At 34.9% G+C, this 14358-nt stretch overlaps 1 protein-coding gene across 1 annotated transcript in view; it reads right to left on the minus strand.

Annotated features, from left to right (window-relative positions):
• LOC128031732 (nesprin-3) overlaps positions 1-13618 on the minus strand; it is a 28115-nt gene extending 14497 nt beyond the window's left edge. The window contains exons 1-8 of the mRNA XM_052620095.1: positions 13449-13618; positions 10958-11116; positions 9888-10060; positions 8799-9108; positions 5036-5191; positions 1591-1935; positions 827-963; positions 209-383 (exon numbers count right to left, since the gene is read on the minus strand). Coding sequence (XP_052476055.1) covers positions 209-383; positions 827-963; positions 1591-1935; positions 5036-5191; positions 8799-9108; positions 9888-10060; positions 10958-11101 — 1440 coding nt within the window. The 5' untranslated portion in view covers positions 11102-11116; positions 13449-13618. The remainder of the gene's footprint in view (positions 1-208; positions 384-826; positions 964-1590; positions 1936-5035; positions 5192-8798; positions 9109-9887; positions 10061-10957; positions 11117-13448) is intronic.
• Between the last annotated feature and the right edge of the window lie 740 nt (positions 13619-14358).

Consider the following 14358-nt stretch of genomic DNA (forward strand, 5'->3'; position numbering starts at 1 on the left):
TAGGGAAATGTCTATGGCAACATATTAAACTTTAAAATGACTGTAAAAAGCATGATTTACAGTTCAGATGCAGGTTTTTTTTTTTTTATTATTATTAAATTCTTAAGAAAGAAAACTCTTACTGATCCAAACTTTTTACACTTTTTTACTCCACTTTTTTGCACAAAAAAAAAAAAAACTTTTGTTAAAAGCTACTAATATAATTTACCTCTATATGCTGCACGAGCAGAGCGATTTGGGAGAAATCTGTCACCTCAGTGGAGACCTCCAGGAACTGAGAAACCACCTGACTCCACTGGCTGAAGCCATACAGAGGATCCTGCAGTATCTTCCGGAGAGCCATCTCGCTCTCAGAAGACAACCTGAAAGATCTGCCTTTCACACTGCCACAGGAAACACAAAACAACTCTACTTTAGTAGACTTATACAATATGAGCTTATAGAGCTTTCAACAGATGGCTGCCACAAAACAAATGAATTAATAAATGAATAAATAAATAAATAAATGTGATAAACCCTGTGTGTAATGCACTAACTGTCTGAGGTGCTAACATTGGCACTCTTTTAGGATACATATTGTTTAAGGCTGACTAGACTTGTGTGAGTGACATCACATTGATCATGTTGACACATTGACACACTGTGATTGTAACACAATGAGGATGGAAGCCTACATGACGAGCCTCCCATTGTGTCTGCATAACAGAATATTTATCAATGACATTATCAACAGCTAATGATTAATTAAATACCCATCAAAGTATTTCTCCTTTGCTTCGTCCCTCCTTTGCTGGAGGCTCTTTGCATGTGTGTGGTTGCTGCTCACCTCTGGTACTCTTTCACAACTGCTAGCATCTCATCAGACAGGCTTTTGGAATCTTGTGGGAATCGGAATAACTCTTTCAACTGGGATTTCAGCTGTTCAACCCTAGGCTCCTCTGAAATTAGCTTGTTGCGCACACTCTGAAATGTGGACGTAGAGAACTAATCAATGAAATGAGTACACACATAGTGTGTTTGAAGGCAGCTCATTCAAGCAGGGCATAAAATGCAGAATTTCTCCACATGGGGTCTAGACAGCTTTCATTGATCTAAAAAAGATTTTCATCCTGGTTGGTTTTCCCCACTGCTTACAGCAAGCTTGGTCTAATTGGATACTTTGATGGATTGAAATAAAAGTGCACACATTCAGACTATGTGAACATACAACCTTTGACATTGATTTTGCTAATGAAGTTTAACTCAGAGACACTACTAAAGCATCTCAACATTTAATTGGTCAAATTTAGTTAATGAATAAGATGCAGGTCGTTTGCACTGAAATAAAGCATACAAAGTGTTAAAACTGTATAGTGAATTTGCCCTTTTGTATGCCACATTACTACTCTTCCAAATACAACTTGTAGAATTAGTTTTACTTCGGCTCAAATTACTGTCTCACCCCAAAAAGGAATTTACCTGAGGCATTCCCTAAATCACTGTACTAATCATGTGCTGTCACAAAAATATGCTATAGTCTCCATGTTTATCCTACAAGAAAACATCTGAAGACTTTTTGAGAGTGGTGAGAGAGATGAACAAAGTGCTAACCATGTGTGTCTTCCATTGAGCTACCATTTGTTCCTCAGTTCTCTCTCCATCCCTGCTTTCCAGATCTCTGCTGAGGTTCTGGACCAAGGTACGAAACTGCTCCAGGTCCATCCACAGCTCCTTACAACAGTTTGAATACTCGCTCTCAGAGTCCAGTAAGCTCTGGAGCTCTTTTTCAATCTCTAGCAGCAATTGGCGTAACCTCTGCCAGGCCTGCCTCAACTCCTCCATCTCTTTTGTGATCTTCTCCGCACCTCCTGGAGACGTGTTGGCCTTCACAGCTTCAGACAAGTTTTCAATGTGCTGGAGATTGGGTTCTTCTTTGGCTATACTAGCGTCCAGTTCCTGATAGAGAGTTGAACGGGTAAAAAAATAATGAATTATTTACCATTATTTCACAAATTCTTTATAATGTATTTATATAACAAGGCCTTCTAAACATGGCAAAAGAGGTGGAATTTAATGCAGTGGCCAAAGACATCCGTTTGTATGTGTACCAGACCAATATTTAAGAATTACTGCAAGTAGAATAAACAATGATTACTATAACGTCATATACAATTAGTGATGTATTTTGTAACTGGAGCTAAAACTAAATTTAATAACACTTAAATGAAGCAGAAATAAAATTAATTTAGGAGCTTACAGAACAGAAAGTACAGACAGTGTAGGCATACGTACTGTATAATTTAAGGTAATAATGTGAAATGAAATACTAATAATAAAGAGAATAGAATAAATAATAATATAATATGGTAATACATCTTCCTATTGCCATCTTTTATTGCCTTCTTAATCTAAAAGTGTTATTTCCATTTAAACCTAGCCAAAAAGCAATATTTTCCGTGTCGAATGTGAAACACAGTACACTTTAATAATATGCATTTATGGTGAAATTACTACATTATCATGTCAACCCATGTTCATATTTTCTGCAAACAATGGGCTGTCACTTTAATTCAGCGCTTGCAGCACAGCAATAGACTCGGTGCGGAAATTATCCAAAGGATACAGGGAGAACAGCAGCGGGAAGAGCACATATCCCTGAGGTGCACCAGTGCTGAGAGTGAGGGTCCTGGATGTGAGTTTCCCCAACCTCACTAGTTGCTGCCTGTCTGCCATAAAAGTGGTGATCCACTGAGAAATGGAAGTGGCCACAGAGATCTGGGTCAGTTTTGGCTGAGAGAACATCAGGCACGATCGTATTGAAGGCTCAAACTGAAGTCTACAAATAAGATCCTTGCATAATTGCCAGGTCTGTCGAGGTGTTGCAGGATGTAATGCAGTCCCATGTTGACTGCATCATCCAGACCTGTTTGCTTCATCCGCAAACTGAAAAGTGGATATGTTAAGTGCATATCTGAGTGGGTATGGGGTGTGAGACTGGGCTTTTTCGATTTGGCAGTAAAAAGACATTCAGACTGTCAACCAGTTGTTGATTTTCCACAGACTACCGGGGTGGTGTCTTTTACTTGGTGATGTTCCTCAGACCTGTCAAGACTGTCACTGGGTCATTGGCTGAAAACAGTTTTTTTTCAGCTTTTCAGAGCAGCTTTTTTTAGCCCCTCTGATATCTTTTGTTAGTCTGTTCCTGGCCTGGTTATACCAGATTTTAAACCCACTTCTGTAAGCATCCTCTTTGGTGTGACAAAGCTCTTTGAGTTTTCCAGTAAACCATGGTTTATCATTATTGAATGATAAGAATGTCCTCACAGAAATTGATGTATGACGCTACAATCTGTGAGCTTGACCAGATCAGTGGCAGCAGCTTCAACAACACTCCAATCAGTGCAGTCAAAGCATTAAATCCTGCTCTACTTCATTAGTTCATCCTTATTACAGATTTAGCTGATTTCAGTTTCTGCATGTAGGTCGGTATAAGATGAACTAGACAGTGATCAGAGAGCCCCAAAGCTGCCATGGGACAGAGTGATATGCATTCTTTATTGTGGTGTAGCAGTGATCCAATATATCACTGTCTCTGGAAGGACATGTAACATGCTGTCTGTACATTGGCAGTTCACAGGAGAGATTTGCATTATTAAAATCCCCAAGAATGATTAAAAGAGAGTCTGGGTACCGTTGCTAAACAGCTGGAAGCCCGGCCGATATAACGTGTCATCCGGAATAGCTTCACTTAGCCAGGTTTCAGTGAAGCACAATGCAGCAGATTTTGAAAAGTCATTGTTTGAGGAGAAGTAGTTAATCCGTTTTGTTAGGAAGGGATTGGAGATTCGCTAGATGGATACTAGGAAGTGCTCTTCAGAAGTCGCGTTTGCGGAGCTTAACCAGTGCGCCGACACGCTTCCCTTGTTTCCATCTGAGTGCGCATTTGAATAGGACTGCTGCCCCTCTGACTAGAACATCCAAAAAAAGTGTCTGAAGAATCAAAAACCAAAATAATCTGGTCTGGTGTCTCTGGTAAAACTAATAGTAAAATAATGACTAAACAGAGCAAACAAACAAACAAAAACAGCAAAAGAATGGAAGAGCTCCACAACAAGGCAGCCATATGCGGCACCATCAATTGCAACTTTTCACTTCTTTGTCAAACACTGACCATTCTCATATAAAAATACACGCAAAATGGCAGCATTATCAACAGTGAAAGTCACATCAAGTTTACTTGTCTAGCACTTTTCAAACAACACATTGTTTCAAAGCAGTTTTACTGAAAATCATTCCTAAATCCCCTAGTGTTCAAGTGAAACATGACTTTGGTAAAAAATGCATATGATAGAAACAGTCAGATAGGACAGCTTGACAAATTTTAATACAGCTGATCTTTGATATGGAATGATAGATTAATTAAAATTAATTAAAATGTGATACAGTACTCTCCTGGCAACAGTCATGGAACCTTTACAGCGTGTTAAGCTATGGAAACAAAAAATGAGTGCCAGGTCATAGTTTTATTAATTCTTGATTAAACCATTCAACCCTCTACATACACCTTGGCAATGGAATCGCCATTGGCTAGTAATTTATATTTAGGCCAGCCAATGAGTTTGGTTTATATATTCCGATGATTACTGTGTGCAGAGAATTATTGATTTTCTACTTTATTACCTTGTCAGATTCTTAACGACAAATTGGTTCATTAAAAATTCATCATTATTAATATTTATTAACAACCATGACATCACAAACATTTTAGAGTCATTTTTAAATCTTTTAAATCTTTAAATCTTACATGTTATAATTAAACGAGGTTCTCCAAGTTACTTCACGTTTATGTGATGTAATAGATTTCACTAGACACTAATACTAGACATAATAATCAGATTTTTCTTATGACCCCTTTAATATACTAGACTGAAGTGAAAACGAGACCGCAAATTAGCAGGTGCTAAACTTGAGTTGCTGGAATGACTTCTAAAACAGAAATAATTTTCCCACTTGACCATTCTGACCTCCCCTCCCCCAAATAAGTAGGTCACTGTACCTGCAGGGCTTTCAGCCTGTTTTGTATCGTATCCTCCACTTCGCTGAAATTGCTGACTTCTTCTGTTTTAGACATCAGCCAGCTTTGAAACTTATCAATGCAACTTTGGTACTGCTGGTGCTCCTCTGTTGTTTTCTGTGCCAATGATAATCTTTCCTGCATTCATTTATAAAAAAATAAAATACAAATAAAAAAATTATATATAAATATATAAACAGGGCTCCAAACTGCGACTAAAATGGTAGCATTTGCGACCATAAATATTAAAATGCAAGTGAAGTTTTTGCTGAGATCGCCACTGGCGACTAGGCCTATATATTGACATGTTATCCCAAATTGCATGTAATGCCTTTTTTCCTGATTGTTTTGCATTCACATCTTTTGTTATGTTCGCGCATTGAGAGAATGCGCATTGAAGTTTTAGTGGGAAAAAGAGTTTTAAACAGTCCTGATCTGCCGCGAGAGAGAGAGAAATGATGGAGACTGGAAGAGAAAGTGCAGAAAAACAGCGTCTATTTCGTTCATAACTTGAACAAACTACAACAGGTAAAGCTGTCATCTGTGTGGATATTGGCAATATCGTTAACAGTTCTCGTTTATAATCATAAGGCTTCTTCTTAACTATCTTAGTCCATGCTGTGTTCTGTTAAAGGCAGGGTAGGTAAAAAATTTATAAACAACTTTCTTCCAAATTCGTTTAAACTTTCTATATATATCAATGCATAATTAAAATTTAAGTACTCTGATAAAAAGAGTATAAAAATCGAGTGACTCTAGACCGTTTAATCTGTATTAAACACAGCTCATTATTTCCATTCGGGACGAAACATAGGATTGGCTTAGGCGACTGTCACTCTCTCGCAACCATGGCAACCACACTTTTGCCACACATGACCTGCCCACTTGCGCGCGTACGTTTGATTTGAGGAATTCAAGAGGCACGGATCCTAGGAATACCAAAACAATTGTAGAGAAACAGCAAGCAAAATTCACAGTACCGGCCTATGCAGTTAGTGAAGGCAAACCAGGCAAAAAAAGGAAGACAGTAACAGTACAAGAAAAGGCAATGAACAAAAAGTCTTTGGATAAACAAAGAAATAAAACGTGAGTTAATATCGGCGTGGCTTTCCAGCGATGCGAGAACTGAGGGAACTCAAGGGGCTGAAAAGTGACTCCTTGATGGCTTTATTTCTGCTGGACAGGTAAATCTTTATTTTTGTATTTTGATCATACATATTTTTTTGTTTATTTTTTCATGAAGCATGTGTCATTAGCACACGTAGCTGCATAACATAGCTAACATAACATTACTTAGCGAGCCGTAGTAGAGATGATAAATAATCTATAGGCCTAGCTCAAGATGATAGCTATAGCGTGGCTTTGGAAGGAGCCCAGAAGGGAGGGGGTGGAGTGAATGGAAATAATGAGCTGTCTTTAAAACAGCCGTGAGAGGTCTACAGACACTCGATTTTTATACTTTCTTTTTCAGAGTACTTACATTTTAATTATGTATTGATATATAAATAAAGTTTAAACAAATTTGGAAAAAAGGTTTTTTATATATTTTTTACCTACCCTGCCTTTAATGCATGGACTTCATTATTTGAACTGCACTTGCCGTCCAGTAATCACAAAAAACTTTGTGCTTTGTTACTTTTTAATTTACAAAGTATCAGCTCTAAAATTATTCCAAATTCATAACAAAATTCAAACAATAAATACAGTTTTGGTGCTCTTTAAAGGGCCGTTCACATATCGCGGCTAAAAACGCGTGGAAAACCACTTTCTGATTTTTTTCCAAAAGCCTTCTGGCTCTTGCGTTCCTGCCGTTGCTAAGCAACCATGACCTGCTCTCTACATGAAGACGCGTAAATTTCAGCAAAGGATAAATGGACCTTTCGGTGTCCATAAGCTCATCAGTCAGCTAGAAAAATAACTATAAAAAGGAGCATTTTGCTATATTTATGAGCTATTGAATTTTTATATTTTTACTTAACCTGTTGTCTACATGATTCAACTCCTACTATAAAATTTAATTTTACTAATTAAGAAAAACAGACTGAAAGTGTGAAAGACATGCACTCTTAAAAATAAAGGAGCTTAAAAGGTTCTTCACAGAACAATTTTGGTTCCACAAAGAACCATTCAGTCAAAGGCTCTTTGAAGAACAATCTCTTTCTGACCTTTTCATAATCTGTTATTGTCTTCAAATGTTAAAGGTTCTTTATGAAACCATTTAGACAGGAAAAAAAGGTTATTCTATGGTATCATGAAGCACCTTTATTTTTAAGAGAGTATGACAACATTTACAGGATGCATTGAGGAGGACCCCAAACTATACTCAGGGGCCAAGTGATGCTTATGGTCTATGATATTGGTACAGATTTTGTGTAATAAACAACGCATGACTGTATATTTCAAGCTGGAAAAGACATTTAGCTCCTTCATTCCCAGGTCATCTACAAGATGGATTAAAATGCTGATAAAGTAAAGAAAAGATTAGACACAAACACGTCAGTATGATTTAAAAGTTAAAATGTAAAATAAATAATTTAAATAAAACACATAAAACATGTTTATTCTGTGGCACCTAAAAAAAATCATTTGGCACCTAAGTTTTTTTCTTATAGGAGCCAATGGCTCCTTACTCAATTTTATTGTTTGGAGCCCTGATTGATTGATTGATTGATTGATTGATTGATTGATAGATAGATAGATAGATAGATAGATAGATAGATAGATAGATAGATAGATAGATAGATAGATAGATAGATAGATAGATAGATAGATAGATAGATAGATAGATAGATAGATAGATAGATAGATAGATAGATAGATAGATAGATAGATAGATAGATAGATAGATAGATAGATAGATAGATAGATAGATAGATAGATAGATAGATAGATAGATAGATAGATAGATAGATAGATAGATAGATAGATAGATAGATAGATAGATAGATAGATAGATAGATAGATAGATAGATAGATAGATAGATAGATAGATAGATAGATAGATAGATAGATAGATAGATAGATAGATAGATAGATAGATAGATAGATAGATAGATAGATAGATAGATAGATAGATAGATAGATAGATAGATAGATAGATAGATAGATAGATAGATAGATAGATAGATAGATAGATAGATAGATAGATAGATAGATAGATAGATAGATAGATAGATAGATAGATAGATAGATAGATAGATAGATAGATAGATAGATAGATAGATAGATAGATAGATAGATAGATAGATAGATAGATAGATAGATAGATAGATAGATAGATAGATAAATATATATATATATATATATATGACCTTACAGTACTATTTTCAATTTGATATTCTTAATTCTGCATATAACAGCAATAACTGAATTATGCATTAAGAAGAATAATATAGGTTAAATATCAAATTATACACTACCATTCAGCAAGGATGCATTAAATTGGACAAAGGTGACAGTAAAACAAAGTTATATTTGTATTTCAAATAAATAAATGATTTGTATTACAAATAAATGATTAAAAGACTGTTTTAACTTATTTAACATGCTGAACAACCTTATACAACATTATCAATACAATACAGCTTCAAAGAATTTCAAATTCTTTAAATGCAGCATTTTAATGTAGAACAAAGGCAGTACCTTAATAACCTCAAAGCTAAAGCATTCTGAGATGACTCATCACACACACATTTATTCTGGCTGTGTGGTTGTCAGTGATAAGAAAAGAAATCTAAAGTTTTACCTGTGCTCGTTCTTGAATTTGGTTGTAAGCATCTTGAAGACCCTGCTGAGCCTTCTCATCTACACTAGGGTCTTCAGTGCGGTCGAAGAGGTTTGCAGCCTCATCCAGAAGCCTCTTCAGAAACTGAGCCTGGGATTGAATGTCACAGTGAAGGACCCGCAGATGATCCACCTGCCACAGCTTCTCTTGGAGACCCAGCTGCATCTCAAGCTGGGGCTCCAGAGCCCTGTGCATCTTCTCCAGCCACATCCCAAACTCCTCATGGGCCTTCAAGTATTCATTCCAGTGCAGCCACACCCACTCTATACGACTGTCAGAGGGACATGAAAATAATCAAATAAATAAATACATTTTCAAATATAAGAATACACAGCATTTCAATGGTTCTCTCTGATTCTGATTGGTCAATCCTCACATTTTGTGGTCAAATATATTTGTATAATGATGGCTAAATCATCTTAATTCATCAATTAATCAATCAATTAATTTAAACAAAATATAACTGTCCTAGGCAAATATTTTCATAGATAGATAGATAGATAGATAGATAAAGGTAAATGATCCAAAATTATTGCAATTCTCCGCAATGTTTATAGTACTATGTGACACTGGACCACAAAATCAATTTTCAGTAATTGAGATTTATACATCTGAAAACTTAATAAATAAGCTTTCCATTGATGTATGGTTTATTAGGATCGGACAATATTTGGCCGAGATACAACTATTTGAAAATCTGGAAACTGAGAAAATCACCTTTACAGTTGTCCAAATGAATTCTTAGCAAGACATGTTACTAATAAAAAAAAAAACGTTTTGATATATTAATGGTAGGAAGTTTACAAAATATCTTCACGGAACATGATCTTTACTTAATATCGTAATGGTTTTTGGCATAAAAGAAAAATCGATAATTTTGACCCATACAATGTTTTTTTGTGGCTATTGCTAAAAATATACCCCAGCGACTTAAGACTGTTTGTTTGGTCCAGGGTCACATATAGCGCTATAGTGATAACGCAAATGTCACTATATATGCAAATGCTTTTAATAGTAATACACCTTTATACATATGGACAAAGCCTGTACCTGTGACAATGACTGATGTAGGTTAATGTCTCCTCCCAGACTGCTTCTATATATTTGAGTTTGGAATGAGTCTTTTTCTTCATCTCTTCATCTCCATTTTGAAGCGGAGCTTCAGAAGCCACCAACACCCTGTCCATCTTCACATGGCCTTCAGGTATGGAGCTATGAATTTTCTGTACAACAAAGAAAAGTCTTGCTTAATGGAACATTTCTATTAATGAGGTTTTAAATTGATGAGATATCCACTGTAAAAAAAGAAAAAAAGAAAAAAAAAAAGGAGTGTAATTTTAACTGTAAAATATTGTAAAAATGCCACAGAAGAAAAAACTGTTAATATGTTAACAGTACTATATACAAGGAATGGAAAACCTATTAGAAAAAAACATTTTAGAAGTAAAAAAGAACAAATTAATGTATAATTTACAGTCCAAAACTGTAAAATGATATTCCCAGAATTCCCTGCGTGACATTCCACATCTGAAAGTTTTTTTTTTTTTTTTTATAATCACATTTCTTAATAGTTTTAATTATCAGTTATGTACATTAGGGTACATTATCTGTTCTTTAATGAATGTTTATTGCATTATTTAGGAGTTGTGTGTTACCATAATGGTGTTCAGTATTTGCTTGAATGACTCTGTGCACCTGCTGTATATTAGTATATACATCAGCTTGTGGAAAAGCTACTTGTGATGAAATGTAATTCTTCATGTGGCTTTCTCTTTTACCAACTGCATTATTATGGTGGTTGTCACTTGTCAGTACATGTCAAAGGTACAAAACAGATTTTAGTGGAAGTGTGATTTATTGTTTTTACTGGTTTCCATTACAATTTTCTTGTTTGTAAATTAGTTTTATACAGTAATATGTACAGTGTGTTCAGTAAATGGTTTTACAGTTTTTATTATTATTATTATTATTATTCTGGCATACCCTAGCTGCAAAATTATTGCAAGAGCTTTTTTTTTTAGCAAATATGAGATATGAGAGCATCTGAGAAACTGGTTTGAAAGATGGTTTTATTTCTACTACCATGTCCTCAATAGGTCTAAGGTCAGGGAAGATCTCACCTCTGTCTCTCGGAGCCTGACCTCCAGTGCTGATCTGGGTCCTTGGGTGTTATCAATTTGTTTAAGTTTCTCCTGGATGGCCTGCATCCAGGCCAGGGCTTCTGCCAATCTTTTACTGAACTCATGCTGCTCTTGCTGGGTCATTAGGTTAAGGCTGACCTAATGCAAAAACATAGGGACCACATTTGCTAAATTCCAAAAAAGATGTGAATTTAGAAAAGACAAGCCTTTTCCATACCACACATTTCTCTTATACACTGTGATACAAGTGTCTCTGGAGCTCAACTGGCAAATACAAAGTAACTTTAAGGCAAGTCTGTTCACTGTTAACACCCTTGGGCAGCTATTTACAGTCATTCATGCACAGCTCTCTCTACTTGAAAAACCGTAATCTGATCAATATTATGTTTCTATAACCTTTCAAATCTGAAATACAGCTTGAATAACAATGGCCAGTTAATGCACATGTACTCTCTGGAGTAAACAAACATGAAATTGCCTCATTTAACTAAAATGTGGGACTTTCCATTCCTACAGCTGCTATTTTGAGCACTGTGATGAACCCAACGAAAAAAGCGGTGACCACCATTACAATTTCACCTATTTATATATACTACCTTTCAAACGTTGGGGGTTGGTATGATTTACTTTTATTAAATTGTTTTAAATTGACAGCAAAGATATTTGTCTGTCCAATTATATTGTGTTACTTTCAATAAAAGTGTGGTTATTGTATTGGCCTATGTTTCTTAAATTCTGTAATATCATTCAATTGATTGAGTTAAATGAAAAATTCTTACACAATTCATTTATATTATTTAATAAAATAATAAATACTTAATACAAAGCATTTTAGGTTTTAGGTTTCGGCACAGAATTACATCCCTAGACAGTATCTCACCCTGTTGAAAGTAATTCCCAAACACTAGACGCTTTCATAGTAGTGACAACAAACTAATAATTACTTGAATTTGGTAGGCTTGCTGTGTTCACAAACGGTGTCAGTTTATGAATCATCCCTGGCAGCTGGTTTGAACCTAGGGCTGCACGATTATGACAAAAATCATAATTGTCGATTATTCCCTTGAAATTGTAATTGCGATTATATATTACGATTAGCACAATTTAGATTGAATAATTTTTTTAATAGCTTTATGCCATTGTTTGAAGCCACTGCATGCCATATTGTTATATCAAAATAAACCAGCGGAAAACACTCTTCCTGAAAAACTTCTTTTTTTTTAAGCCTCAAATATCATATATATATATATATATATATATATATATATATATATATATATATATATATATATATATATATAATTATACTTATTTTATTTTTTTATTTTTTCTGAGAAACCAAACCAAAGTAAATATATGCATGGTATTATGTTATATTAAAACAAAGAAATTCAAACAATTGGGAAAAAAACCCTTAAGATAATCTGTAGAGAGAACAACAACATATCTTATGCACACAGAATGATGTAAGTGAACTTTTTTTTTTGTGTAATTGTGCCTTTAAACGATTACATAATTGTGTCATCTGTAATTGTAATTGCGATTACAAATTCGATTAATTGTGCAGCCCTATTTGAACCCAACACCTTTTGGTTACCAGCCAATATTAGTAACCACCAAACCACTTCACCCCTACAGTGCAATGTTTTCACCGAACCCACACTGGCAATGCTGCTTAACTTCAAGGGGCATGAAACACAATTCCTTATGGATATATATTTTCCTTTTTTTTATTATTTACAGAGAGGGTGCCCAAAAAAGTATTAAAAGACATTCCTGCATGAGTCATATCTCCCACAGCATTTCCATAACCCTTTTCATATAGAAATACACAAACAATACATCTGGATTGCCATTGGTTTGGCCTTTACGGTTATGGCTCCATGAACAAAACATATACAATATGTAAATTATTTTAATATTATTGATATTTCATGCAATATATATATATATATATATATATATATATATATATATATATATATATATATATATATATTAAGATGATGATTAAATACAGGGAAGTAACTAAAATATAACCAAAGGAGTTAAACTGTTATAGTACATCTACTTACAATATTACAATTGTTATATTACATCTACTGACATCTCTTATCTGTCCAGTTTAACAATGTTTTAGAAACACAGTCCCCTCAAGTCAAACCCAGTCAAACCACCCCACGCCCTCCTTTACACGATTATACACTGATTTGCATACAGTTCAAGGTCTGAGTCAGAATATCACATAAACGAAACTTAAAGAAACATTTAGTGTAACAACAAAATATAGAGGATTACTGCCTCGAATGAAGCATATAGACACTGTTAAGTACATTAAATCCCACCGAGTTGCACTTTATAAGCTGTAACGTTAAACTTTGTGTTCAAAAAGTAACAGCCCAGCAGCTAACGTAAACAGAAACGACAGTGTACACAGACCTTAAACAGTCAATAAAGTGGTCGTACTTACGAATATATGCGCATCTGATGTGAGTATTTATGATAATAAACGACCTTAAGTTGCTTCTCGAGCTGCAAAGTTAGTGATCCGTCAGGAAGTCAATGAAGTGCTGTCAGTTGCTTGGGCTGATCGAGGAGGACATCAGGTAGACAGAAGCAGCGCATCTGCCGAGTCACTGATGAGCGCACGTGACAGAGCGCGCCAGAATAATAAAAAAATAGAGCGCTCTTTACTGACCGTTAGAGTGAGAGAAAAATTAAAATAAAATTAAAATATAAGTGTGTTTAATATGAAATAAATGTAATACAAATTCATAAATATCCCTCACCGATAAACTTCCCCCAGTACTGTGAAAAAAATCACATACATTTTGAGGAATTTTTGATTTGCCTTAAAAGTAAGATTTTAACACACCTAATGTGTATTTTCCCCAATATCACCATATCACAAAAATAAGGAATCAAGTAGTTATTATAAATATTGTATATCTAACATTACCTCACTGAATCTATTGAATCTACTGAACTCACCATTATTAAACAGAAAATTTTAGTGTTGATAAAATAACCATAATGTAAATATCACACGAATAATGAAGCAGCTTTTTTTTTTTAAATCAACCTATTAAAAATGAGGGGGAAAACCTATATATCCCAAACAACTTCAGTTCAGTTTTGCAGTTCTGAGCCATGGATTCCCTCAGGAATTTCAAACAGATTATTAGATTAGCCGTTTTGATTTATGAATTAAAAAATAAGGCTCATGGATAACATTAGACTACTAGAAATCTTAATTCCCGAGGGTACATGGTGAACTAGACTTCCAGGTTGGCCAACAAATTGATGTAACAACTGCAGAGCGCAACTGTTAAAATGATTAGTAAAATCTCACCAGAGCCTATCTGACCTTGTTGAATTCA

The sequence above is a fragment of the Carassius gibelio genome, chromosome A17, assembly GCF_023724105.1.
Source record: "Carassius gibelio isolate Cgi1373 ecotype wild population from Czech Republic chromosome A17, carGib1.2-hapl.c, whole genome shotgun sequence".
NCBI lineage: Eukaryota > Metazoa > Chordata > Actinopteri > Cypriniformes > Cyprinidae > Carassius > Carassius gibelio.